The sequence below is a fragment of the Alternaria alternata genome (assembly GCF_001642055.1).
Source record: "Alternaria alternata strain SRC1lrK2f unplaced genomic scaffold CC77scaffold_9, whole genome shotgun sequence".
NCBI classification, from domain to species: Eukaryota; Fungi; Ascomycota; class Dothideomycetes; order Pleosporales; family Pleosporaceae; genus Alternaria; species Alternaria alternata.
In genome coordinates this window covers 627,215-652,192 of record NW_017306198.1, presented here as the reverse complement: position 1 = coordinate 652,192, position 24,978 = coordinate 627,215, and the positions used below count along the sequence as shown (strand labels likewise).

General features: G+C 50.1%; 11 protein-coding genes and 1 non-coding gene across 12 annotated transcripts; 6 read left to right on the top strand and 6 right to left on the bottom strand.

The window, feature by feature from the left end:
• Positions 1-22: 22 nt before the first annotated feature.
• On the bottom strand, positions 23-837 carry CC77DRAFT_1049777 (hypothetical protein; the record flags this gene model as incomplete). Its single annotated transcript, XM_018527587.1, has 3 exons — positions 23-368; positions 425-537; positions 649-837. The coding sequence occupies 3 exons, from the start codon at positions 835-837 to the stop codon at positions 200-202; spliced, it is 471 nt and encodes a 156-aa protein (XP_018386622.1). The 3' UTR covers positions 23-199.
• A 280-nt stretch (positions 838-1,117) lies between these two features.
• CC77DRAFT_1019995 (hypothetical protein) lies at positions 1,118-2,494 on the top strand. Its single transcript, XM_018524957.1, has 3 exons — positions 1,118-1,182; positions 1,237-2,284; positions 2,336-2,494. Exons 1-3 carry the CDS (start codon positions 1,160-1,162, stop codon positions 2,360-2,362), a joined length of 1,098 nt encoding a protein of 365 aa, XP_018386621.1. The 5' UTR covers positions 1,118-1,159; the 3' UTR covers positions 2,363-2,494.
• Positions 2,495-2,803: 309 nt separating this feature from the next.
• Positions 2,804-5,212, top strand: CC77DRAFT_1019990 (mevalonate kinase). Its single transcript, XM_018524956.1, has 4 exons — positions 2,804-2,928; positions 2,976-3,172; positions 3,223-3,452; positions 3,502-5,212. Exons 2-4 carry the CDS (start codon positions 3,127-3,129, stop codon positions 4,924-4,926), a joined length of 1,701 nt encoding a protein of 566 aa, XP_018386620.1. The 5' UTR covers positions 2,804-2,928; positions 2,976-3,126; the 3' UTR covers positions 4,927-5,212.
• Positions 5,213-5,345: 133 nt separating this feature from the next.
• CC77DRAFT_1019989 (translation initiation factor eIF3 subunit) lies at positions 5,346-6,576 on the top strand. Its single transcript, XM_018524955.1, has 3 exons — positions 5,346-5,457; positions 5,532-5,626; positions 5,710-6,576. Exons 1-3 carry the CDS (start codon positions 5,439-5,441, stop codon positions 6,409-6,411), a joined length of 816 nt encoding a protein of 271 aa, XP_018386619.1. The 5' UTR covers positions 5,346-5,438; the 3' UTR covers positions 6,412-6,576.
• A 323-nt stretch (positions 6,577-6,899) lies between these two features.
• Positions 6,900-8,712, top strand: CC77DRAFT_1019985 (ATP phosphoribosyltransferase). The gene is made up of 4 exons (XM_018524954.1): positions 6,900-7,344; positions 7,510-7,544; positions 7,597-8,256; positions 8,309-8,712. The coding sequence occupies exons 1-4, from the start codon at positions 7,328-7,330 to the stop codon at positions 8,545-8,547; spliced, it is 951 nt and encodes a 316-aa protein (XP_018386618.1). The 5' UTR covers positions 6,900-7,327; the 3' UTR covers positions 8,548-8,712.
• Positions 8,713-9,022: 310 nt separating this feature from the next.
• Positions 9,023-9,093, top strand: CC77DRAFT_t38. Its single transcript has one exon. It is a non-coding gene; the product is annotated as a tRNA-Gly (tRNA).
• Positions 9,094-9,820: 727 nt separating this feature from the next.
• CC77DRAFT_1019984 (30 kDa heat shock protein) lies at positions 9,821-10,720 on the bottom strand. The gene has a single exon (XM_018524953.1). The coding sequence runs from the start codon at positions 10,694-10,696 to the stop codon at positions 10,004-10,006; it is 693 nt and encodes a 230-aa protein (XP_018386617.1). The 5' UTR covers positions 10,697-10,720; the 3' UTR covers positions 9,821-10,003.
• Positions 10,721-10,960: 240 nt separating this feature from the next.
• On the bottom strand, positions 10,961-11,849 carry CC77DRAFT_856758 (hypothetical protein). The gene is made up of 3 exons (XM_018533448.1): positions 11,505-11,849; positions 11,423-11,454; positions 10,961-11,366 (listed from the first exon to the last, which is right to left on the bottom strand). Exons 1-3 carry the CDS (start codon positions 11,583-11,585, stop codon positions 11,240-11,242), a joined length of 240 nt encoding a protein of 79 aa, XP_018386616.1. The 5' UTR covers positions 11,586-11,849; the 3' UTR covers positions 10,961-11,239.
• A 182-nt stretch (positions 11,850-12,031) lies between these two features.
• Positions 12,032-14,399, bottom strand: CC77DRAFT_1019979 (cytochrome P450). The gene is made up of 6 exons (XM_018524952.1): positions 13,633-14,399; positions 13,568-13,579; positions 13,158-13,517; positions 12,853-13,095; positions 12,276-12,797; positions 12,032-12,224 (listed from the first exon to the last, which is right to left on the bottom strand). The coding sequence occupies exons 1-6, from the start codon at positions 13,924-13,926 to the stop codon at positions 12,114-12,116; spliced, it is 1,542 nt and encodes a 513-aa protein (XP_018386615.1). The 5' UTR covers positions 13,927-14,399; the 3' UTR covers positions 12,032-12,113.
• Positions 14,400-15,514: 1,115 nt separating this feature from the next.
• CC77DRAFT_1060888 (hypothetical protein) lies at positions 15,515-16,765 on the top strand (the record flags this gene model as incomplete). The annotated part of the gene is made up of 3 exons (XM_018528371.1): positions 15,515-15,667; positions 15,763-16,174; positions 16,227-16,765. The coding sequence occupies 3 exons, from the start codon at positions 15,515-15,517 to the stop codon at positions 16,763-16,765; spliced, it is 1,104 nt and encodes a 367-aa protein (XP_018386614.1).
• Positions 16,766-21,524: 4,759 nt separating this feature from the next.
• Positions 21,525-22,193, bottom strand: CC77DRAFT_1060886 (hypothetical protein; the record flags this gene model as incomplete). Its single annotated transcript, XM_018528370.1, has 1 exon — positions 21,525-22,193. One exon carries the CDS (start codon positions 22,191-22,193, stop codon positions 21,525-21,527), a length of 669 nt encoding a protein of 222 aa, XP_018386613.1.
• Positions 22,194-22,991: 798 nt separating this feature from the next.
• Positions 22,992-24,856, bottom strand: CC77DRAFT_934517 (MFS transporter-like protein; the record flags this gene model as incomplete). The annotated part of the gene is made up of 4 exons (XM_018534386.1): positions 22,992-24,082; positions 24,150-24,240; positions 24,299-24,655; positions 24,749-24,856. The coding sequence occupies 4 exons, from the start codon at positions 24,854-24,856 to the stop codon at positions 22,992-22,994; spliced, it is 1,647 nt and encodes a 548-aa protein (XP_018386612.1).
• Between the last annotated feature and the right edge of the window lie 122 nt (positions 24,857-24,978).

Genomic DNA, 24,978 nt, shown 5'->3' with positions numbered 1-24,978 from the left:
GTGTTGGGTGGTTTGTTATTATGATACCTGGAATCGAATTATATTATCTTCATATCTGGTGTCTCCTTTACTAGCACATTTTATTGTTGTTTTGCAGTGACTTTGCCCTCAACGCTTCGAATGGAAAACCAAATCCTGTAAAGGAGTGCTGTTCTTGCAAGAAGGTTGCATGCCCTTGGTGTTCCTAGACGTATCAGGGTCACTTCATTTCTCTCAGTCGGCGATCAATGACCGCCTCCAGATCACGAGAGTGCGCATCGTAGATCTTTTGCAAGCTTGCCAACTGCTTCCTCATAGCGGTTTCAATGGCAGCCTTTTGGTCCAAGAATTCTTGGAGGCGTTTGAGCTGCGCTTGGTGGGCTGTTGTACTGAGGTATTGTTAACCTGCGGGGTTGCACCATCTCTTTAATACTGCGTGACCCACGTCTCTCTTACATGTGTGTCAAAGACGGTGTTTATGGAATCTTCGACGCTTTGGTAATGGTTGTTGTAAGCTCTACCTACGTTGTTCTTTGACGCGTCGTACCGCTTGCGTTGCTGTGCGCAGAATTAGCATGTTGCTTCTCAAAGCCTCCTAATCAGGCGTGCTATGCCACTGGTAGGAATGTAGAGACGGTGGTATGTAGTTGATGATTCCATCTAACATACGTCGTCTACCATTTTCGCCATCAGGTGGTCCAGCGGGCCATCGGAGGTGTTCTGCGATGCTTCCGTCTCTTCGTGTGTTGCATTCATATCGCGACCCACACCATTGGCTTCTGCAGAGTTTTCGAGCTCCTCTGTTTCATCGGTAATCTGTCTTCGAGACTGCTGTGCACTCCGGCGAATGGTGGCCATGGAGGCGGTCATGGAAGTGGATTTCTCGGGTGCGCGCGTCGGAGCCATGGGTGCTGGTGGTGAGTGCTGAAATTTAGTAGCGTAGATCAAGACTGCGATCGATTGACTCGTTATCGAAGCATTATTCCTTGCTTCAGCTCAAGTGGTGAGAGCTTGCCAGTTAGAGAGCAATGGTTGAAGCCTTGGAGATGGGGGAGATGGCTTCCCCACATAGCGCCAAGATTCCGCGCTAGCGGGCATCCACAAATTTTTGGTCGTGTTTGCGGACTCCCGCCTTTCCCTTCGACAATCGCAGCCTCGTCCAGTCTGTTCAGTATTTACCATGGGTCTCGCAGCGCCGAAGAAGTATGTCTGCCAGTTTGGCTTCGGCCGACCTCCACGAAACTAACGCAAGACCAGCCGAACGAAGATCTCCAACGATCCCCAGAACACTAACTGGGCAAACAACACCTCGCGCTTCGGCCATCGCATATTGACCTCGCAAGGATGGCAGCCCGGAAACTCTCTCGGTGCGACGGATGCCTCCCATGCTGCTCATTATACCGCTGCCTCGCAATCGCATATTCGCGTGTTTCTCAAAGACGATAATCTTGGCTTGGGCGCAAAGCGAGGGAGTGAGCGCGCTGAAAACTTTGGTCTTGCAGGACTAGAGAGCATTCTTGGGCGTCTGAATGGCAATGAGGCCGAGGTCAAGAAGGAAGAAGAAAGGCGAGAGGAGATTGAGAAAAGGGCGTTCGTGTACCGCAAGTACGGCATGATGAATTTTGTTAGCGGCGGCTTTTTGGTGGGCGACAAGATCACGAAGAGCTCCGATATCAAGAAGGAGGTGGAGATCAAGTCTGAGATCAAGTCTGAGCCAGAGAGCGACGACGGCGCATTGGATAAGAAAGATAAGAAGAGGAAGCGCGATGACCGCACCGACGACGAGCTCAAGGTGAAGCGCAAGAAGAAGAGCGAGGACTTGCGCGACGAAGCAGAGAAGGGAAGCGACAAGTCGAAATCGAAGAAGGACAAGAAGGACAAGAAAGACAAGAAGGATAAGAAAGATAAGAAGAAGGACAAGTCGAAGAAGTCAAAGCGCGCGTCCTCATCAGATGCGGAATCCTCCACTGACGATGTCGCTGCTCCGGCATCTGACCCCGAACCGCTTACGGACAAAGAGCAACGGAAAGCTGAGAAGAAAGCACGCAAGGAGGAGAAGAAAGCGAAGAAGGCTCTGAAGAAAGCAGCCAAGAAAGCAGCGAAAAAGGACAGCTCGGACGACTCCAGCTCTGAAAGCGAGGAAGACGAGAGCACGCCGACAACGATCTCGTCGGTTCCTCTGTCAAAAACATCCACACCGGTACCTGCTGGTCTATCATACACTCCAAGAGGCATGCATGCTGTTAGGCAGAAATGGATCCGTCAGAAGAAGGCTGCGACTATGGATGCACAAGCCATGAAAGAGGTATGTCTACATTTTCCAATTGTTACTTGATCTCTGCTAATACGTTTGTAGATTTTTATGATCAAAACACCATCATAGATTCCTTCCATCCGAACTGTACATGCATAGCGAGGAGTTATTGGATTTGGTTGTTGGGCAGGCACTTGCTAGAATCATATTTACAATCTGGAGATCATTATACGGGTCATACGAATACCTGCCACCGACGACAAGTTTAGGCTATAGTCTTGATGCTTGTGCCTCGATTGCGTTGCCTGTTGTGGCTGTGCCTCGCGTCAATGTCGGATTCCGACGATTTGTCGGACCCCGACGGCTACGTCGTGCTATCGTGCTCCTTGCGGTTTACAGTTAACATGATGTGAAAGTTCCCCGCATCTAAACTATCAGTCTCTAGTGCCATGCCACTGGGCCGCTTTTTCAGCTTACTGCGGCTGCGAAGGACGAGTGCGGAAGGGCAAGGGGTCGCCTTGATATTGTTGTTCGCGTGACTGTGTCGAAGAATGCGAAGCAACTGCAGCCCACGACTGCGCCAACGTCCAGCACTACGTCGTGTTACGCAGTACAGACGTAATGCGAGATGGTGACAGCAGTGCATGTCTTGGAAATGTCCGCGCAGCCATAGGGCGGTTCTAGAAAACAGGGATGTAAGATTAACCCCGACAGTTCCTGCATGGTGGAGCTGATCAACTAGTCCGCCGTAGACTTAGCCCATGTATAATGACCTCGCCCAAGTTTGGTACATGGCCCGACCGTTGAGCACGACGCCTCCTTTGCCATTGGCAGTTCCCTAATCCTTCCACTCACGTTCTCTTGTTGCTTTCACTTTTCTTCTTTTCTCAGCCATGGCGGCAAATAGCAGCATGCGTAGGAATACTGTTGTCGCGCCACGTAAGACAACTCTTTCCAAAAGGCCCAAATCATGGCTAACCCAAACGCAGCGAGCCTTCACCCGCGCACGTCGTCGCATTCCACTCAAACACCCGAACCCTCGCCCACAGACTCGATGCCCGCGCAATTGGGCTCTAATATGCCTTCCATCTCCACCACAAAGCCGAATGGCGCTCCGGCATTGCTCAGGAAGCAGTCGTCGCCTATGATGCCTCCTTTCATGGTTTCCGCACCAGGCAAGGTCATCGTCTACGGAGAACACGCGGTAGTACATGGCAAGGTAGGTTCGATACGACAACCATGGCAAGATGGATGCTGATGTTCTCTAGGCTGCTATCGCCGCCGCCATATCGCTCCGATCCTATCTCCACGTCTCGTTTCTCTCCAAATCGAATCGGACCGTTAAGCTGCGCTTCCCCGACATACAGATGGAGCATACCTGGAACATCGACGACCTGCCCTGGGACAGCTTCTCTAAATCAGGCAAGAAGAAGTACTACTACGACCTCGTCACGTCTCTGGATCCCGACCTTATGGCCGCCATACAACCCTTTATCGATGAAGTCTCGCCAAAAGCCCCCGAGTCGATACGCAAGATCCACCATGCCTCTGCATGTTCTTTCCTATACCTCTTCCTTTCTCTCGCATCCCGCAAAGTGCCCCCGTGTGTTTATACTTTACGATCTACAATTCCCATTGGTGCAGGCCTGGGCAGCAGCGCCAGTATATCCGTCTGTTTGAGTACGGCAATGCTTCTGCAGATACGTGCACTCAGCGGACCCCATCAGGATCAGCCGCCACAAGAATGCGAGCTCAACATTGAGCGCATAAACCGATGGGCGTTCGTCGGCGAGATGTGCATACACGGAAATCCCTCAGGCGTCGACAATACCGTCTCCTCAGGTGGTAAAGCAGTCTTGTTCCAGCGAAGGGATTACGACAAGCCACCTCTAGTCATACCGCTGCATAGCTTTCCTGAGCTTCCACTGCTGCTTGTCAACACACGACAATCTCGCAGCACGGCCACCGAAGTCGCCAAGGTCGCCAACCTACGCAACGTGCACCCCGCCCTCACAGAGAACATCCTCAATGCCATCGGCTTAGTGACCGAATCTGCACACAAACTACTCACATCACCAGACTTCGACGCAACCTCCCCCGACGCACTCAAACACCTCGGCGAACTCGTCACGATAAACCATGGTCTACTCGTCTCATTAGGCGTCTCACATCCCAAACTCGAGCGTATCCGCGAAATCATCGACCACACTGGTATCGGGTGGACAAAGCTCACAGGCGCGGGAGGCGGAGGATGCGCCATTACTATCCTCAAGCCCCAGCCCCCAGCGCTGACCAACGGCCACGCAAATGGTCTACACCACGATATCTCATCTGACGAATCTGACACGTCTGATGAAGCGGATATCGACTGTGGCGCATCCATAATATCTAATGGTACAAAGCTGAAATACAAGATTCTTGACTCCCTCGAGGTAAAGCTGGAGAATGAAGGCTTTGAGAAGTTTGAAACGACGCTTGCTGGTGACGGCGTGGGTGTGCTTTGGCCTGCAGTACTACACAATGGCAATGAAGAGGAAGGTGGGGAGGAGATTGACCAAGAAAAGTTTCTTCGGGCTGAGGGCACTATCGGCATTGAAAGACTGGTCGGAGTGTCGAGTTCGAGACGGAAGGGTGTTCGAGAAGTCAGAGAAGGGTGGAAATTCTGGAGGCCCTGGGAGGTTCCTGAGCGGTAAATCTGGATCTCTTCTCTTAATCAACCTTTTTGCTGATGATGTGTTGTGGCAACGTTCAAGCAGGTCTTAGGTTTCGTCTTCTGTTCATACTTCCTTGTTTGTTTTGCTGCATGTGGGGGATCTATTATGTTTTAAGCCTCCTGGAGGCGTGAAAGGAAGGGTTATAGGATTAATGTCTTGCACATATGAGATGGCTAATACGATCCGGCTGCAAGGTGCCTGCGGTTGAACTACGATACGCCACAGCTCGGTTTAACAATAAAAGACTTGCAACATAGTGAGAAAGAGTGAATGTGGCGCACCCTATGTGATTGGGCAGCGAATTTTTAGGTAGATCGGAAGCGAGCCACGCGCGATGGTGAGCCCAACCATTGTTTCGCGCCTCAGTCAACTTTAGACCATTTCTTTCTTCCACATCACTCGACTATAAAACCCTGCCCTACTGTCAGGACCCTTGGATACATCAGCCTAGACTACGCACAAACCCCGTCTCTTTATAAACGATTGCAACCATGGCACCAGGAAAGTGGGGTACGTCATGTTCGATGCCACTGCGCGCGCTTCAAGATGGAATCGTGAAGGCTTGGGACTAACGTATGTTGCAGACGACGAAGAAGAAGGCAGCTCTCCTCCTACCTCGCCACAGGTAGCGCCTATCGCCCGCCGCAGCAAATTTGACGACGAAGAAGAAGATGACGATGTGCGTCAGCCCACTATGCCCCGCGCTTGCACGATTCAAGCCCCGCCATACAAGGCTACATGTGCTGACTATGGACACAACAGGTACTAGATTCATGGGACGCTGCGGAGGACTCAGAAGTCGAGCGCGAGAAGGCAAAGAAGGCCGCCGAGGCAAAGGCAAAGGCAGACGCAGAAGCAAAGGCAAACCACAAGTCCAAGGCGCAGCGGATCGAGGAGCACAGGCAGGCAGCACTACGCCGGCGGCAGATGGAAGAGGATGGTGAATCTGAAGAGGAAGAGACCGAGGCCGAGCGCCGCGAACGAATGCGCCAGGCAGAGCTTGACGCCTCGCGCGCCCAAGCCGAGGAACTCTTTGGCGACTTGAGCGTCAGCAACAAGACCCGTGCTGGCAAGGCCATCACCGTCACCGACGAGAGCAACCCGGGCAATGCCATCGACCTGTCCTCACTCTCCATCTTCAATCCCAACACAAAAGACCAGTTCACCAAGCTCCGAGAGACACTCACACCTCTGATTGCTGCCAACTCTAAGAAGGGACAATACTCGCTTTTCCTGCAGGAGTTTACCAAGCAGATCGCCAAGGACCTGCCGAGTGAGCAGATCAAGAAGATTGCATCCGGCTTGACCACACTGAGCAACGAGAAGATGAAGGAGGAAAAGGCTGCTGAGAAGGGAGGAAAGAAGACAAAGGCGGCAAAGACCAAGACTACGCTCAACGCGAGCAGAGACGTTGGTGTCAGGGCAGACACGAGGGCATATGATGATGAGGACTTTGGAGAGTGAGTCATGTCGGATTCCGTAGGAGTCCTAGAGGTACTAACATATGTACAGTGACGATTTCATGTGAGGCACGACGACGCTTTATATTCACACGCCTTCCCCCGTCGCAATCTCCTCTCGAGTGCGAGACGATCACATCCTACCGAACCATCCGGTAGTCTGGAGTCGCGGATGGCGTTTTTCGGGAATGAAAAGTCAGCATGCGTCTATGGCAGTCTGCGCTTGGCCTGTCTATCTCACAATCGAATTTCGAGACGAAGCGGCATGGGTTTGACACATAGGCGGTGCATCATAGATAGATACCAGTAGATGTCTGATTCACACAATCGAGCATGATATTACGTTCAAGGTCTAGATTACGTTCAAGTTACAACGCAAAATCGATAGTGGACCGTATTGAGCAAGTGAGTTGATGCCGGCCAATGCCGCGTCGCCAACCTCCGACGCATCGCAACGCGGGGCAACATGTGTTGATGGAACGTCATCCCGCAAAAAAATTGAAGCCGCAGGTCAGTCGCGGTAACCAGATTTACTGCACCAATCGTGGTCTTGTTGTTTGCACGGCCTCTATGCTATTGACATGCACTTTTAGGTATCAAGTTTTTGAGGGTTCCACAGCCTTTGGCGCATCACACGTGTAGCCCGTACCCCTCCTTGAGTCACTAAGTCGAGACGCGCCTCAATCTTGTACACTACAAAACGACACACATACCCACACATCCAAGCCTGCATATCTGCTCTGACGCTGTCCGCGCATTTAGCCACCTCCACGGCAGCGACCTTGTGCCCAATTGCAATTGCCGAAGTGGACCTCGTGCCTAGCCTGTCGCAGAATTCCCCATTCAAAGCCTTGTTGAAGGGTGCACAGCGCGCGTTCGCATTCTACAAGCCCCAGCAATTGCGTGCTTGATTCAGAAGGATGGATCTCGTCAACTCGTACGTTCCGCTTGTCTCCTTTCTCCATTCTTTTCCCTACTTCTGATAAGCCTCTTCTACCACAATGGGTTACACCAATGGCGCAAGTGATAATGAGCGAATCGCGCAAAGAGCGCGCCAGGGCAGCAGGAGTCTTCCGTTCATGACTGACCTCTTGGGCAACAGCTTGAACGACCGCCTGCTCTTTGCGGTGCCTAAGAGTACGTCGTCGACACACTACTGGCAGAGGTCATAGATTGACAAACATCACAGAGGGCCGCCTCCACCAAGCATGTCTTGACCTCCTCCACGGCTCCGACATCCAGTTCCACCGACACTCGCGTCTCGATATCGCACTCGTCAAGAACCACCCGCTCGCTCTTGTGTTTCTGCCTGCCGCTGATATCCCAACTTTCGTAGGAGAGGGTCGCGTAGACTTGGGCATAACAGGGCGCGACCAAGTAGCAGAACATGAGTGCGTCGCACCGCCTACTGCTACCAGCGGTGTAGAGGAGGTCCTAGATCTCGATTTCGGAAAGTGCAGTCTACAGGTACAAGTTCCTGCAAAGGGTGACCTGGCAAAGCCGGAAGACTTGATCGGCAAGAACGTTGTTACAAGCTTCACCAACTTGGCTGAGCAGTATTTCCGGAAACTAGAGGCCGAACAGGCCGGAAACACAAACGGAGAGGCCAATGGTGATGCCAAACTCAAGACAGTCATCAAGTACGTTGGTGGCAGTGTCGAGGCGGCGTGCGCATTGGGCGTCGCAGACGGTATCGTCGATTTGGTGGAATCGGGTGAGACAATGCGCGCAGCTGGTCTCAAGGCCATCTCTACAGTCGTCTCATCAAGTGCTATCCTCATCAAGTCGAAGCACCCATCAGACCCCAAGCTGGTAGAGCTGATCACAGCTCGGATAAAGGGTGTTATCAGTAAGTAGCATCAGATCTCTCGCGTGGTACGGCGTGGCTAACTTCTTCATAGCTGCACAAAAGTACGTCCTGTGCACCTACAACATCGACCGATCGAAGCTCGATATCGCACGCAAGATTACTCCCGGACGCCGCGCTCCCACCGTCAACGCGTTGGAAGAGGATGGCTGGGTGGCTGTTCAGGCTATGGTGTTGAGGAAAGATATCGCTATTGCTATGGACAAGTTGACAGAGGTTGGGGCTACCGACTTGATCGTAACCAAGATCGAGAATTCGAGAACAGGAGATTAAAGCGATCTCTTTGCTAAGGCTTATGGCTATTAGAACATGGCACGCGTTTATTTCACGATGCTCGGTGTGATAGATAGGAATTAAAATAGATTGATTCCATCGAAGCAAATGATGAGCCTGGTTCTTGGACTCATAAATATGAACAATGGGCTCACAGGCTTTCCACCACCTAGAGATGTCAGCTCACAAGAAGATCATTGGTTTTGGCTTTCAGTCTTGTGTATGTGACCCAAATTCAGGTTGGTCAAGCTCATTGTATTGTGAACTAGACGGCTGCGCTGTCTAGCGCTAAGGTTGGAGTTTACCCCTTATTCCGACGCTAAGGCCCATATCCACAGAAACGAACATGTCCGGCCGGCTGAAATCGTCCGTCAAATGCTTGACAACAAGGAATGTCGACGCCAGCCTGCGCGAAACGCTGCGTTTCAATTTGTATTTGCTACATAAAGCGCATAAACGTGAGTCTTTTCATCAAGCATTCTTGGTCCAACGGTAGGATAATTGCCTTCCAAGCAATTGGCCCGGGTTCGACTCCCGGAGGATGCATAACATCCTTCTCCACAATTGCGAGATCTTTCTTTTTGTCGCTGGTCGTGATGTAGGACGATGGCACGCCACAGATGAAGCACGTGATGACCAATCTTTTTGGGCAAGCCAGAACCACACCATCTGGGGCTACTCGCATCACACATTCGTCCTCCATGTAATTACCAGAGCAAAAGGTAAGGAGCTTTCGTGAGGAGTCGAGAAGGTCACTGCCGCACTCGGGCGTGACTGGAATGTTTACATCTGGGTACAGCCATTAGAGTAGGCATGCCTTGTATGTACGGCTCACGATATTTTGTCTATGCAGTATAAAGTACAACAGAATGGAAGGAGACAGGTTTCGTGTGCCATTACTTGTCTCAAAATCGGTGGTGAATTGTCGTCTAGTAGAAGGTCAAACCAAGACCAAAAGATTGTGGTACCATTACCACCATCAACTTTCAATGGAACAAGCAATGAGCTTGGTCGCGTCCCAGGCTTGTTGAGCCGACAGCCCAGCTGGTGTCCAGTTTACAATTCGATTAGTCCCCATCAAGCCAATACCATCCATAGAGCAGGAGTATTGTTGTATAGCAGATGATCTTGAACTGTAGCTGTGGTATTGATATTCCGGGTATTATACTAGACTAGGAAAGCCGATTGCAAAGAAACTCGAATGGTAGCCCAGAAGATCAAAAGCACCATCACTAAACCGACATTTCGTAGAAGTTGTAATGATTTGATTGTGACAAACTAATTACAATCTCGATATTACTGACCCACGTAGAGAGCGAATACTGCAATCACCACAGGTACAAAACAGAGCAAACAATCCTACAATAACCCGTCATAAACTCCATTGCTATGCCACGCTCGCTGATCGAAAAGAGGGAAGTCGTAATTCGTCGTCGTTCGGTTATGCCAGGTCAATCTACTCGATGCTGATCTTTCGAGGCTGAGGAGCCTGGGCTTTGGGAACGAGGATGCTCAAGATACCGTTCTTGAGGCTAGCCTTGACGCTGTCTTGATCGACACGAGCAGGGAAGGCAAAGGATCGGTGGAACTCTCCGACTGAACGCTCGCTGACCCAGTACTTTGCCTTGTTCTCATCATGCTTGGAGACGTCCTTGTGCTCGGACTGCTTGGCGACCTTGTTGTTGGTTTCGCTGGGGTCGTCTTCAACGGTGGGCTGGTGGCCGAGCTTCTTCTGCTGAGAGGATTCGCCGTTTTCGATGAAACCCTGAGGACGTTGGCCTTCCTCGCGGACGTGCTCGTGGCGACCAGAGATGGTCAGCGTGTTGTTGTCGGTCCATTCGATGTTGATGTCCTTTTGCTCGACACCGGGAAGTTCGCCGTGAAGCTCGTAACCCTCTTTCGTTTCTTTCACATCGAATTTGGGAGTGAAGGATCTGATGTTGTTGAATTCCCGGTCGATATTGCGGAAGGCTTGCCTATCATACTCGTCGAAGAGACGGAAGATAGGAGCGAATTCCTGAGTGAATCGTGGGAAGAGAGACATCGTCGCTGGTGTAGTGGTAAAGTGTCGAGTAGTTGTAATCGTAGGCTTGGTGATGCGGTTGAGTTGTTGAGGAGCTCGTCGGATAGTTGAGCGAAGTGATTGCATAGAAGACTTGTTGATCTTTGTTGTTCTGATGATGAACTACAGGAGCTGCCTCGAAGGCTATATATAATCGAGGGACATGGTTCTCGAATCATCGCAGAGTGCGGAGAACATTGGTGTTGCGTAAACCAAGATGTTGCAAGAAGCTTCGGAGATGGCTCGGGGAGTTTCTAGAGCTTTCGAACACGATGTTTGCCGTCATGTCTTCGTATGCGATCAGAAGACATCGTGAGATGAGAAGCTTCCAGTAATTGGAGGAAGTAGCCGTAATGGCATGTGCCCGGAAGATCATGCTTCGAGAGGGGGCAAGCACCAACTAGAAAGTTCAGAGTAATGGCTCAGAGCAGGTCACGTGATGGTGATGCTCGAAGTTTCCAGCGCGGAAGCAACATGTGATGCAAGAGTTGTCCAAGGAACATGTCACTACCCCGCGATGGCGGAACGAGCTGCATGGTGCTGGTCTGATGAACTGTATTGATGTGTCGTTGGCTCGCCGCCCAGCAATGCGCCGCTTCGACGTGCAAACTTCGATCTGGCATTCTCCCGCTACCTGTGGATGTCTCGGATACCTGGCTCAGACCATGTTTCCAATTGATTTCTTCCTCTTCTAAGTAAGTACTCGATGGTGCCAAAATCCTTTTTACCGACGTCTCTATGCTTGTGAAACTCAGATCTACGTATCATCATCAGCCGCCACACCAGCATGTTGCTCTATTGAGCTTGCCGTACCTTGCAAAATCTCGGAAATGTGACTGCGTCTCCTACAGCTGTATGAGTAGGTTGTCAAGTTGGAGGCATCTGAATAGCATACCGTTGGCTTCTGCTTCACAGCTCTTAAGCATTGTCGGTAGAGCGACAATACGTCCTTCTGAAGTCCTGATAATCGTACCATCTCGCCTGGAATCGGATGCTCCGAGTGATTGAATATTCCACACTACGTAAAGCTGCGAATGATAGCGACCTTCGAATGCAGTACAAGTGTTGGCGAACCCAGCCCTAGCCGAAGAGTAAACACTTCAAACCCGAAGTGGCTAGCGCGATAGACTAAGAATCCCTATGATGTTAGCATCGCGTGCGCGAATCGTAATATACCCAAGCAAACACAACAACGCATTCTAGCTGCCTTCATACCTCGCGAAGTTTCGTGCACGGAGACGGGGTATGGAGCGCCAGCCTCCACAACTAAACAACTACATACATAGCTGCAAATACATCCCGAACGCACGTTATGCGCATGCGTCACGTAAACGAGAACCGCGCGGCAGATAGCAGATGACACGCAAATTTCATGGAACAGTCCGCCTGGATCGAAGAATCATCGCAATAAGAATTTCAGTGATATATAGGAAGCTCAAACTACAGATCACCACCAACCTTCCGTACCTGTTACATTCCATGTAAGATAGCCGTCTAGAGACAATCAGGGTGCGCTGATGCTCTCAAGTGGGTTGAGTTTGACCTTGATATCATGCGGCCATACAAACCATTGTTTGTGAAGATCCCATTCTTTGCTCGGGTCTTCAAGCTCAATCTGCCGGAACGTCAGCTCTCGTGTATCATGTTGGGGGTGGGCAATGCATACCTTATATCTACCGAACACCGTCGCAACTACTTTGTACACTTCAACCAGAGCTAATGGCCTGCCAATACATATCCTATTTCCGCCTCCGAATGACAAGTCCGCATCTTTCATCTTCTTGATCCTGGCCTCGTAAGCGCCAATCTCTTCTTGTTCGCCTTGCAGCCAGCGCTCCGGCCGGAATTCATGGGTTTTTGCGCCGAAGATGCTCTCCTTGTAATGAACGACCCATGGATTCACACCGACAATTGTTCCAGGCGGTAATGTCTCTCCATTAGGTAACGCGAGACCAGTTGCAGGTACCACGCGCTCGAGAATATGGCCAACAACGGGATGCATACGGAGGCCCTCTTTGATGCATGCATCGAGGTAAGGTAGGTGCTCGATTGTGGTATAAGGTGCGGGGTACGAGAGATTTGCAGCAACGAGTTCCTCGACGAGGCGCGCTTTCGAGGCTGGTGACTTGAGGATGTGGTAGAAAATAGCCTTTATCACAATGGCGAGGGTGTCGGCACCACCGAGAATCTGTAGGAGCAGAATCAGTCATGTTCTTATCGTAACATAGCTATGGGACACTCACGTTGATGATCATATATCCGATGACCTCATTATCAGTAACAAGTTCTGGAAACTCCTTTTTTGCCTCGAGAAAGCCATTGAGGAAGTCTTTCTTCCCATCGCCAAGTTCAGGTTTCTGCATGCGTTCCATAAAGCGCTCCACGGAGAAACCGGCAGCGACAGAGAAGTCATCGAACTTGTATAGCGAGCGTGGCCAACTGGGGTTCTTTCCAAGCCATTTGTCGAGAGAGGGAATTTGACCAACCTAGATGGGGTCAGTAGAGATTCACATACTGTAGAAGTTGTGACGACTTGTCAAGCACATACTACTGAGAAGTAGCGCATCACACGTTCAGCGGTCCCAAGCATATCGCCAACATCCGTACCCTGTTCCATGAAGCCAATGCGCTTGCTCCAAGTCATATCGCCCAGAAAATCCCAAGCAAAGAATGAGATCCAGTCAGCGATATCGCATGTCTTGTCCTTGTTAGCACCTTCCACGAAGCGAGCGTCAAGTTGAGTGCATAGTGTACGCAGATCGTCGTCCATAATGCTTTCGATTTGAAGAGCATTTTGAAGACTGTACAACTTTTGAACAGGCTTGACACCTTTGGAATGGAACTCGTTGCTGCGTGTGCTGAAGATGTTCTGGATGATGTGACCGTCTTGAAGGGCATCGTTAATGGTCTGACGTGATCAGTATGATGCATAGGTATCAGTGACTGCTTGAAACTTACGTAGTAATCGCTCTGTTGTAATGTTAGCGACCATCATACACAACATTGTCACTGTACATGCTCACCTTCAAGTACGTTCCACGGGTGTTGTAAATGGTCTTGATCAGACTAGCATCAGCAACACTAACGGTGTTGGGACCAAGACGAACGATGTCGCCATGTTGTTCGTGGAGTCGCCTCTGTGTCTCGATGTGAGTTTGTCCATAGTGATTCAGGAAACGCCAGATATCGGAGAATTTGGCTAAGAAGGGACCAGGTATAGTCTTGAGTGGTGACTGTAGATAAGCCAGAACATATCGAGTAATGAGAAGTATTGCTCCAAGGCCGATTGCCTTCGCAAGTAACCCCATCAATGCCATCGTGTCACCTTGCTATGTGCATGCAATGTGATTCATGAAAAGAAAAGAAGAATATAAGTGGGAGGGGTAACGAACAAGGTAATGTAAGTGACAACCTTGGAAGGTCTTGACCTACCATGCAGGCCGTCCACTTTATGGGGACTGTTGCTAACTACCCGCATGTTCAAACTTGCATCTGATAGATGGGGAGGTGGAGCTAGAATCCAGCCGCTCCCGTTTGGGGACCGTGGTGCGCTGAAGCCGAACGAGACTTGCCAGGGTACGGCAGGGCGCCGCTTGTGTACGTCTATGGAGCAGACCTCGGGACTGCTTTTGTCCGCCACCCCTTTATCGCAATAACACGCATAACGATTGGTTGTAGCAGCCATGGTGAGTATCGGGGAAGCGGATTTGCGTGCTAGTAGGGGACTGACAGCGGGATGTGTGGAGTGTCACTGTACTAACGGAGACTAAAAATGCAGGCTGCTGCCGAGTTGGAGGAGATGAAAGGAAAAAGAAGTTCGTTCAAACTGCAGGTTCGAGCGTATTAAAGCTTTGCAAAGCGTACACCACTACACCATGAAGATCTTGATGGTGCCTGCATGAGCAATATGGACTGGCACGCGTACCATAGTCCTGGAAAACAATCTCGAAGGATCATCTTCCTTCACTCCTTTCCGCACACGATGCTGGTCAGACCGAAATTGATCCGTCGGATGTCAAAACGCTACTAAGGGTCGTTTAACCGAAGAGAGCTTAGCTAGTACTCGACCCCAGCGATTGCTAGCGCGGGCAACGGCCCGCCACGGAAAGGCCAAAACGTTTTTGTACCACCTTACCTGCATGTCATGGGATTGTTGAAGAAAGAATGAATTATTGAGATGCGATCTTGAAGCCGCTTGCGTAGCACGAACTGTCCAAGGTTTCGCGATGGGCCAGACTAACGCACAGCACAGGCTGCCCGAGGCGGGATTTTACGAGATAGGCCCTCCACCCACGGGACAAGGGACAACCGGCAGCGGCACACTGTGAGTATCGTGTATTGATTGGGCCTGAATATCACTAGTGTTGCTGCCGAACGGTGAAGGAACGCGCCCCTGCTCCCGGGGCCGCGTCGACGTTCCAGGGGCAGGACACTTAGAGCGACAAAGATGGCAACAAAGCTTTGACACTATGCCCCGTTCGATTGTCCATGCAGGTCCCGAACACTAGCTGATCGTTTTCGCTTGGAAGGTCGGGCCCGTTCAGTTTCCCATAGGTGTGAGAGATGTGCATTGGTCTGCTCGAGCCTCGGACGCGCTGCAGGTATGTTTGTTCTTTAGCATGGGTGTCTCAATTCGTGGGCGTAAACAAGGCTGTGAGTACGTCAGTTCACTGACACTCCTTGCCGCCACTCGAGTTCCTCATCTAGAGGATAAAGCAGTCGATATCAAGGATACGCTGCTCATCCAAACCCCATCCTTCCCCTGGTAGCACATATCCAGCTCTTTCGTACTTGTCTTTTGATTCGGCGACACCTCTGCCAGCGATATCCTCCCCGGGGAACAGCAGAGCAGAAAGCGAAGAAAAAAGCGTCTTCACTACGACCTTAGCTCTATCAGCCGCCGAGATGGGCAAGCCAGCAGACTTTGCGAACATACTCAATGGAGTGATGTGGGCTCAGGTGGTTCTTGGTACTTTTCTTGTTGCATTGCGAATGTACACGAGACAGTACATTGTCAGAAACGTCGGATGGGACGACGTGTTGATGTTGGTCAATCTGGTAAGTTACGTTGCTTACTCCCAGACAACAAAAGCACCTCTTCACAAACAATCATCTCAACATTCATCGTAAGCTTTTATGACTGACTTTTTAAGGCTACCTTTATTGGCTATGTCGGCTGTATATCGGTCGGTATTACCTACGGTGTTGGTAAACAGACAGCGGATATCGTTCGTCTTGACCTCAACTACTCCAAGTCTATCATGTGGGAAGCCATCGGCCAAGGCATATGCATCATGGGCATAGCTGCTTCCAAAGGCTCAGTAGCGCTCTTCCTCTTGCGCATCGTTCTCAAGAGATGGCATATCGCTATCCTCTGGTTCTGTATAGTCAGCACAACAGTGCTTTGCATCATTACGACAACCCTGTTATACACACAGTGTGTACCTTCGGCATTCTTGTGGGACCAAACAATCAAGGGTGGCTACTGCTGGCTCAACTTCACCGAGGTCGGCCTGACCATGGGTGCTTGGTCTGCAAGCATGGACTTTGTTCTTGCTCTCCTTCGTACGTAACTCTGCTACGCAATGATTTCGAGGACGACACTGATTCAAACTAGCCTGGCATATCATCATGGGACTAAATATGAAGCGTAAAGACAAGATCGCAATCGCATCTGGTCTTTCACTCGGCATCTTCGCGGGCGCGTGCTCCGTTGTCCGGACTATCGAACTACAATCTCTGTCGTCCATGGAGAACTACGTATACGACACCGCTAGCATGCTTTTATGGTCCTCTACCGAAGTATTTCTCACAATTGTTTGCGCCTGTGTACCAGTCCTCCGTCCGCTTTACGTCCGCATCAGATACGGTACCCGTGGCGACTCTTCAGGCCAAAACTCATATCCACTCAAAGACTACTCCAAGTCTAAGAGTAGTCGCGGTATGGATGGAAGCAGAAGGTCAGAGAAGATATACATGGGCCCTGGAGAGAGCGTGTTACAGACAACTGTTCGCATGGGCAGTGATACAGCGAGCGAGGAAACGATACTTCGGGAGAGTCACGCCAACAACGCATGGAACAATGAGCCAAGGACAAAAGATCCCAACGATATCACGATCACTACTACGGTCAGTACGAGGGACGATTATGTATAATTATAACAGGACAAATAGCACACATCAATGCTTGTTTGGAAACACTTATCTGGAGCAACACCTAACGTGACGCGTGCCATCTATCGAATTCTTGATTGTTGGTACAAAACCAGCAACAAAACGCATGGACAGAGATTCTGCTACTTAAACAAGCCACGAAAGCTCGCGATAAAGCTATATACCGCTAGCTCTACCGTGGATCAACTTTGTGTCAAGAGGTCTACTTGACATGAGCGACGACAGCACATCTTTCATTTCCAAGGTTGTCAAGACGGCCTTTATTAGAGCACTATGTGCTACCAACGACAAAAATAGTCAGTATATTCTCTGACCTCATAGAGCTATGTAGACAGTGACACAAACACACGACGAACTCCTTGGTAGAATAGCGAACGCTTGATACATGTTGTGCGTGAGCGTTTCTTCTGCTCGGGGAGGAGTCCTAGGGAGAGTATCTCCCCGCACCACCTTCTCAACAGAGGAGAATTGAACGACAGACTAGTGTCTCTGGCCCCTGCCTCCGGAAGGCGATGTCTGTTCCCTTTTTCTTTAGTACTGCAGCTGTGCCTCATCGGTTCACGGCCCCACAATTTTGCCCTGCGGAAGCTTGCAAGGGTCTTGCCGTAGCCGCAGCCGTCGCAACACTCCTCTGTAGATCGCACTCTCCCCCTCTTTGATTTTACTTTTTGAGCACTTTTTTTTCTGCAAATCTACAAGGCGTGCTGCAGCAAAATCCGCAAACAGTATGTTCCCCACCAGCTCATCGCGTTCCCCGCTCGGGAGGAGTGAGATCCGTTCCCACCTCGGGTCGGGTCATCACCCTCCAAGGCCCTCGAAGAGCTTTTAGATAAGGATCGTTGTGGCTTACTACAAAGCTGCATGACTGTGGAGAGCGACCTCCATTTTGCTTATGTGATACTCCGACCTTCTTCTAAGTGATCAGCAGCACTGTCTAGTCGGAAACTCTCGGACACAATTTAGCATGAAGCTTGAGCGTGTGCGTTGCGTCGATTTCCTCCTCACAAATGTACAGTCGCCCTGATCTACTGTGTTTGGAGACGCGAATTGATTGACCAAGATGTAGAGGAAGAGATGGAAGATATGCAGTTGTTGTTTGCTCGCATTCGACTGTGAGCGATGCGCTTGAGTGGTAAATAACGACGAGGCAAAAAATGTTCACGACAATGAGAAAACAGTCCCAAGATCTGTTGCCACCAAAGCGACTGAGAAAACATGTAACAGTTTGACAATACAACAGGTCGATATATAAAGATAAGATTCCTTCTCAACAGAACACACTCTTCGATAGTCACGTGGACACCTCCTAAACATCGAGATAGCTAAAATCCCTTAGAGAGTACAGGAGTTTGTGTAACGCACAAGTTTAGCCGCATCTTCGTTCTTCCCAACAGTCCGATTGAGTTGCGACCAAGGTCCGGGAGAGACCGGTCCCACGTCCTTCACACTACGATCCTCTCTGTCCGTCAAGGCTCGAGAGCAATGCGATGGTGTGTAGCTCACTGGACACCGCCCGTGCTGTTCCGGATGGCGGCTTTGGTCATGTTCTTCCTGTGTTTCGGGCTCAACAGTAGTTGATATAGATAGTCGGCGGAGGTCTATCGCTCTATCAGCATGTCTCAGGATAGGTTTCGGCAAAGCTTCGCTCAAACGAAAAAATTGTAAGTGAACTTACTGTTGACTGATCTTTGACGTTGGAACTCCTTGTACTCATGTGACGGAAGATACGCGCCACATCCTGTTGGAGTACATGCGCGGGATGTGGGTGATTCATCTGCAGCGCTACTTCCTGGTTCAGTTCTTGCTCGAGGGTAGGTGTCCAGGGATATTGGTGTGGAAACAGGGTCGCTATGCATGGCTTCGCTGTCGGTGAGCTCGAGCCTACTAGGCCAAGGCTCATGCTTTGAGAGATCAAGATGAGCACCCATGCAGCCCAGCTCTGTCAGATCAAGCCGTTTATCTGGGACTGGTGACTGTCTTCTAGCTCGAATATCGCGACGGAATTGGTCCTCGCGGGCTTGGATGCGGTCTGGGCGAATATCCGATTCCCCATTACTAGACACCATTCTGTCCACATGTGGTGAGACGATGCAGGACGTGAGATTCGCAGGTAAAGAGGCTGAGAGTAAGACGAAGGAATGGTGGTAAGAGTACCAGGCAAAGCGACAAGATGATGGACCAGGGTGTCTACTGCAGCTGAGATGATATTGCTTGCGAAGATTGCCAGCACTACGAAGTGTTTGTAGAAACATCGACAAGACTGATCAGACATGGGTATATATACGACTTAAGAAGCGGCTATATAATGTGCTGGCGGCTCGCACATGCTTTTGCGTGGTGGGTGAATCTCTAATCGTGCTTCCGACACTCACTCATGCAGGTCAAGTTCCCACAGGAACATGAACAACGAACGTTCCATCAAACCAGAGAATTCGGAGAGACCGTGAAACAGTGTGAGCCAGGATTCAGGAGTAGGTCTATCCTCCGAAACGTCTTTCTTCGCCGACGACCTTACCGTATGCGACGAACGGTAGCCCTGCAGCAAGGCGCTAGTACTCGTTCGCTCCTGGGAATAAGGCTTCAACGGCAGCGCCGGACTGACACGACAGCATTCTCGAAGCTTTTGACACAGGAGCCGTGCGCGTTGAAGCGTCACTGCCGTGAGCCGTTTGCTTCGGCTCGCTCTAACCTATTAGGCTCGTGGTCAGCCCATGTCAGGGCTCATGTGGTCTGCGACGTAGACGGATAGGATCAGGATGCCTGTATTCTATCCGCCGCCAGTATCACACGGGTATACCGATGCCTTCGCAAAGTCTGGGGGCCAAGACATCGTGTTTGGATCCTGAAGCCTACATCCATCCAAAAACGTGTGAACTACCGGCAAGAATCGATGAAAGCTTTCACCGCTTGTCCTTGAGTTTGTTACCGGGTTCATACGCTAACTACAAACGTTCGGAGAGACTGTCGATCCATTATTATCATGGTGTGCATAGAATTAACACGATGGTGGTACAGTTCGTGCACCCTGCCGTCCCAGTCCATTGGAGTGGGTGGTGGCTGCATAAGCGGAAGACACATGCATCATGACAAGACATGGTCGAGAATTACTGGCCGAATAATCCGTACAAGTTAAGATCTCTATGGGTCACCAGTAGCAGGGCATGAGCCGATGCCTAGTTCGCGATATTGCGACACCCAAACCAACAAAAGGAGCGCACGACCTTTCTATTCGCGTCCATTTGAGGTACTGAAGTGGAGGTAGAATCGCGAAAGGCTACGGATGCGGTGCAATGATACCCAATCGTTTCCAGCGTCAACTCATGAGATGTCAGACGAAGTAGCGGTAAGCTTCTCCAGTTGACGTTGGTGCTCACCGGAAGCAAGGCGTCTGACCACTGAACAATATGGGGGAGACATAGTTCCTGCTATTCCAAGTACCGAACTTGGATTCTTCTATGGCGTTGCGGTGTGCCGAAAGTTATTCTACCAACGACTATTCGGACGTGTTGCACAATTCGGGCAATGGCCTACCAGGGTAGTAAACAAGCCTTAAGACTTGGCTGCATGCGGCGTGAACCGAGTTCGTGCCACAATAACCGCGCCTGTCACAAGGATAGACTCGGTAACCACCCGTACGTCTCAGGCTAAGGCATATCTAATCTTATCAGCAACGCCGGGTCAGAGACGACTGTCTACCAGATGGGTGTGCTACGACCTAATGAGCTTGAACACGGGTTTGCTTCTACACACTGTCTCTCTCTTCCAGCACCCTAAACAAGAAGAAGACTCGTCCGAAGTCCTTGTCATCTAGGAGATCAGACCTTATAGAGTAGCTGCGCTGTGTTCGTGCTAAACACTATCCACTGGGCGAAGGCAATATCATCCATTTAACTTACCTAAAACTATCCACTAGGACCATGATATCAATGCGGGGTCGGACACGCCGACCTTGTCAGCCTTGCCGGCACGTCATTGTACAGGGTTCCTCCCGCTGCCTGTTTGGGGAATGGGAAGAACGCGAACAGCGACCACAGTGGAGAAGGGGTTGTGGTATGAATTAGATCGGCAACGGCGAGTCCGAAGCTTGACGCCAGGTGATGCGCTATCACAACTGCGGCGCATAGTGCTCCAAAAAGCTAAACGGTGTGTTCACGACGTATTTGTGATGAGAGAACACAACGCACCACTGCGGTGAAAGATGGCGGGGGCCAGGGTAAACGGGGCCAGTGTCGGACCTAAACACGGGGCAGCTAGATATGAACTTCTGGAGTCGTTGGAAGTCGAGATTGATGTTTCTACCGAGAGGTAATTCTGCAGCGGCATGACGTCAGCATTACTGTTGTAAACACGGACAATCATCAAGTGCAAGAACAACTATATACTGTCTTCTCTCTGATACGTTTAGGAACTAAACAGTAAAGTGCAAGTAATGTATGATCATGCCGGAAGAGATAGAAATGACAATGCTTACTTATGACTCTTGCATTCTATGCATAGCTGCTTTTCCAGTCTCCTACCCACCTCTTCGCGATAAGTCTCGTCCAAAGTTTTCGAAGTAAGCGTTGAGTGTGTTCGCTCGGTCCATTGTCGCTATACTGTTTGTGAACATCCATACACCAACAACCAAACATCACAACCCTGGACGGGGTACGCATTCCTTTGGACTCGTTACATTCCAGCGCCATATCACTTTTCGACACCGTGCAGAATCCTCTAGCGACACCAAGTTCACTTCTGTGGCTCAATCAATTGAGACAACGAGCTCTTTCCGACGTGCTTTTGCTCTACGTGCTTTTGCTTTTCGACGCGCTCTCTGTTGAGCACGATTGTGCTTCTCGATAAGCTTCAACGTGTGATCGATTTTCAACTCCTGAGGGAAAGTGACAGGGTTGCGCCAGTAGTCCATAGGAGACCCTATGGAGAAGTGAAGCCAGGACTCATCCGCCACGCTTCCACAGACACACATCGTATCGAGTGACACTGTACCATTCTTCATAAATGCGCGGTGTGTTAGCCCGCAGCCTGGACACAGCTGGCCGATACGCAGTTCGCCGTTTGGATGCCGGGATAGGTCTTTGACGCCAATCTGGAGGATATCGGAGCATGCAAATCTTTTGGAAAAGACAAGGCCACATGCTCGACACGTCAGATGTTTGAAGGGGTGAGCTCCGCGGAAGTGAATCAAGGTGTTTTCGGTGCCGCATTTGCATAAGAACGCTCCGTCCGCAACATTCATACCGTGGTTTCGGCGTGTGATGTTCGGGGTTTCCTGGTCGTACCAGAGACTATCATCTGGGATCCCTTCAGCACGACGTGCTTCCCTCAAGTCCTTCTCCAGTCGAACAGCAGATTTGGGCTTGTTCGCAATGCGGAGAAGCAATCGGATGGTGTTGACGACGTGTACTAGCATTTTTGTGTTGGTGGATTGTATATTGGACGATTATTTCGTTTGATTGTTGTCGTCTGTGTTGGTTTGGGGGCCAGTTTAGTGGATATATGATGATTTGTTGGCTGATAGGAGGTTGGGCGAGTCAGAGGGAAAAGCAAGTTATGTGCAGAAAGTAAGTATTGTAGCAAGTTAAAGTGTACCATTATGTAGAGTCAAAATTCAGTATTTTCAGCTAGGCCTCTTCTAATGAGACATTGGCCCATACTATCAGGATGTCGTATAAGGTATTAATCATCATTTGCGCCCTGGCATGAGCACCTGTAGTATCACTCAGAAGCAGACATACGGGCTAAAATAGAAACGAGGTGTTAGACCCTTGGATAAGGCTGGTCCAACAAGTGGACGCTAATTGGATAAGTTTTCTGGTACACCAAGCTACCCCTAACCCCTAGGGTCCATGTCTACAGTATTTATTTTTTCTTCTGATGTTTTCACTAAACACTAGAGAACAAATAAACAGTCCTGTTACATTGCAGTCCCCAGGTCACCCGTTTACTGGTGCGCAGGCATGGTTGTAGACTAATAAGAATAGCTTTCCGTAAATAAAGTGTTGCGGTTTGCCTATGCTTGGGGCTGCCGCGCGCTCACAACGTATTAAAACTTGATCTCAACGATATCACTTAGTGCCTCCGTGGTGAATGAGATAGCATTAGCTAATGCGTAACACCACAAGGTGTTGGTACTGTTCAGCGTCCTTTTATTCATCTTCTAAATAACCATTGAAGACATGCGTGGACGACACCATTCTCATTTTGTGTCTTACAGACTATCCGTCTCCACTCTTGTCGAGACCTTGTCTTTCTTCAGTCCGGTAACAGTCTCCACGTGATCCGTCCCCAATACCGCCGCCTTTATAAACAAACTCGCTGCAAAACTCAAGAAAGCAAACACCGTGTAGGTGATCCACATGTTGCGCATCGCATACGCGAAGGCTTGTTTCGCGGCAAGCTCCCATGCTGGATTTTCGAAGGTAGCAGGAAGCATAACATTGGCCATCGCACTATCGCCATCAAGCTGACTCAAGAGGTTCTGTGGCAACCCGGCGTCTCGGAGAAACGAAGCGCGGTTGTTCATCGAATTTTGGAAGATGGTGCCACCGATTATGGTCGAAATTGAGACGCCGATATTGCGGATAAAAGATAGAGTTGCAGTAGCACTTGCAACATCATGCTGTTCAACCTGACTTTGGATAGCAATCATAGGCGCTTCGAATAGGATACCGGATCCTAAGCCACCAACTATAACAAGGCCGACTGCTTTAGCTGTCGATGTGTAGGCATCGAAGGAGATAAATAGGCCAAAGCCAACGGTGAGGAGAAAGGTACCGACCCAGATTATCTCGCGAAAATGTCCCGTCTTATGCATTATGAAGCCACAGAAGACTCCCGCGATTGCGCCTGTGACGATGAAAGGGAGAAGAAGCAGTCCAGATCGTAAGGGCGAAGCTTCGAGGACGGCTTGGAAAAACAGTGGTAGATAATACTCTCCTGCAATGAAGACGAAGCCGTGGAAGAAGACAACGAGGAAAGCGGCGATGTTTGTCCTTCGACGGAATAACGTCATGGGAATCAAAGGATATTTCGCCACTTTGGCCTCGCTGTAAATGAATGCAAGGATCATGGCTCCACCCACTACGAGTAGTGCAATGACTTTAGCAGAGCTCCATGGAAATAGGACGCCACCGAAATCCAGACCCAAGAGAATCATGAGTGTAAATCCGAGGAAGGTGAAGATTCCGAGCCAATCTATGGCTTTGATGCCATCGAAGAAAGAGGTGTGTTCGTGCTTGATGTCCAGGAAGAGAAGAATAAGCAAAGCGGCGAATCCGCTGATGGGTAAGTTGATGTAGACTTTGAATCGTAAAGACTAGATGTCAGCGTAGATTCATGAAGCTCGATGTGATGGTAAATCACTTACAGCACCATCTCCATGTCACCAGGCTAGCGAAGATACCTCCCAGAACGGGTCCGATACCGCCGGCTAATGCCCAGATGCCTTCCGTAAAGCCCTACGCACGAAGTGTTAGCCGAATCCATCAGCCCAACATGATGCAACAAGCGGCTTACCATTAGCAAACTCCTCTGCCTCAGGCTAAACAGATCGCTGATACAAACATGAACTAAAAGAATGAGTCCACCACCCGCCGTCCCCTGGAAAGCCCGCCCGATGATCAATTCCTGCATCGTCTTCGCCGTTGCACAAACAGCTGAACTAGCGAAGAAGATAGCAAGCGCTGCCAACATGATTGGTTTTCGACCCCAGATGTCAGACAACTTGGCCCAGATAGGGCCAGACGCGGCGTTGGCAAGTAGATACGCGCCTCCAATCCAGGTGTAGCCAGCGGCACTGTTAAGATCGCTGGATATGGTCGGCAGGGCTGTGGCGACGATTGTTGCATCAAGGGCGGAGACGAAGAGCGAGAGCTAAATAGAGTGGATTAGCGAGAAGTTTATTGTGAAGATTCTGAATATGTTTCATCGAAATGATACGATGAGAAGTGAAAAGCTCAGACGTACAAAAAGCGCCGTGACGATAGCGATCATCCTGAACCTACTCCGCTTCCCGTTCCATGCTGCTCCAACTTGCAGTTCATCTTCTGTCCCGCATTGTCCCTTCTGCGTCATTTCCACCTCCTCTTTCCCCATCACGGTTGATTGTGGGGACCTTTCTGTATCGATACTGGATTCTTGAGGCATGATTTCAACGAATTACGGTATCCCAACAGGCCTTAGCGAGTGCAAGAACA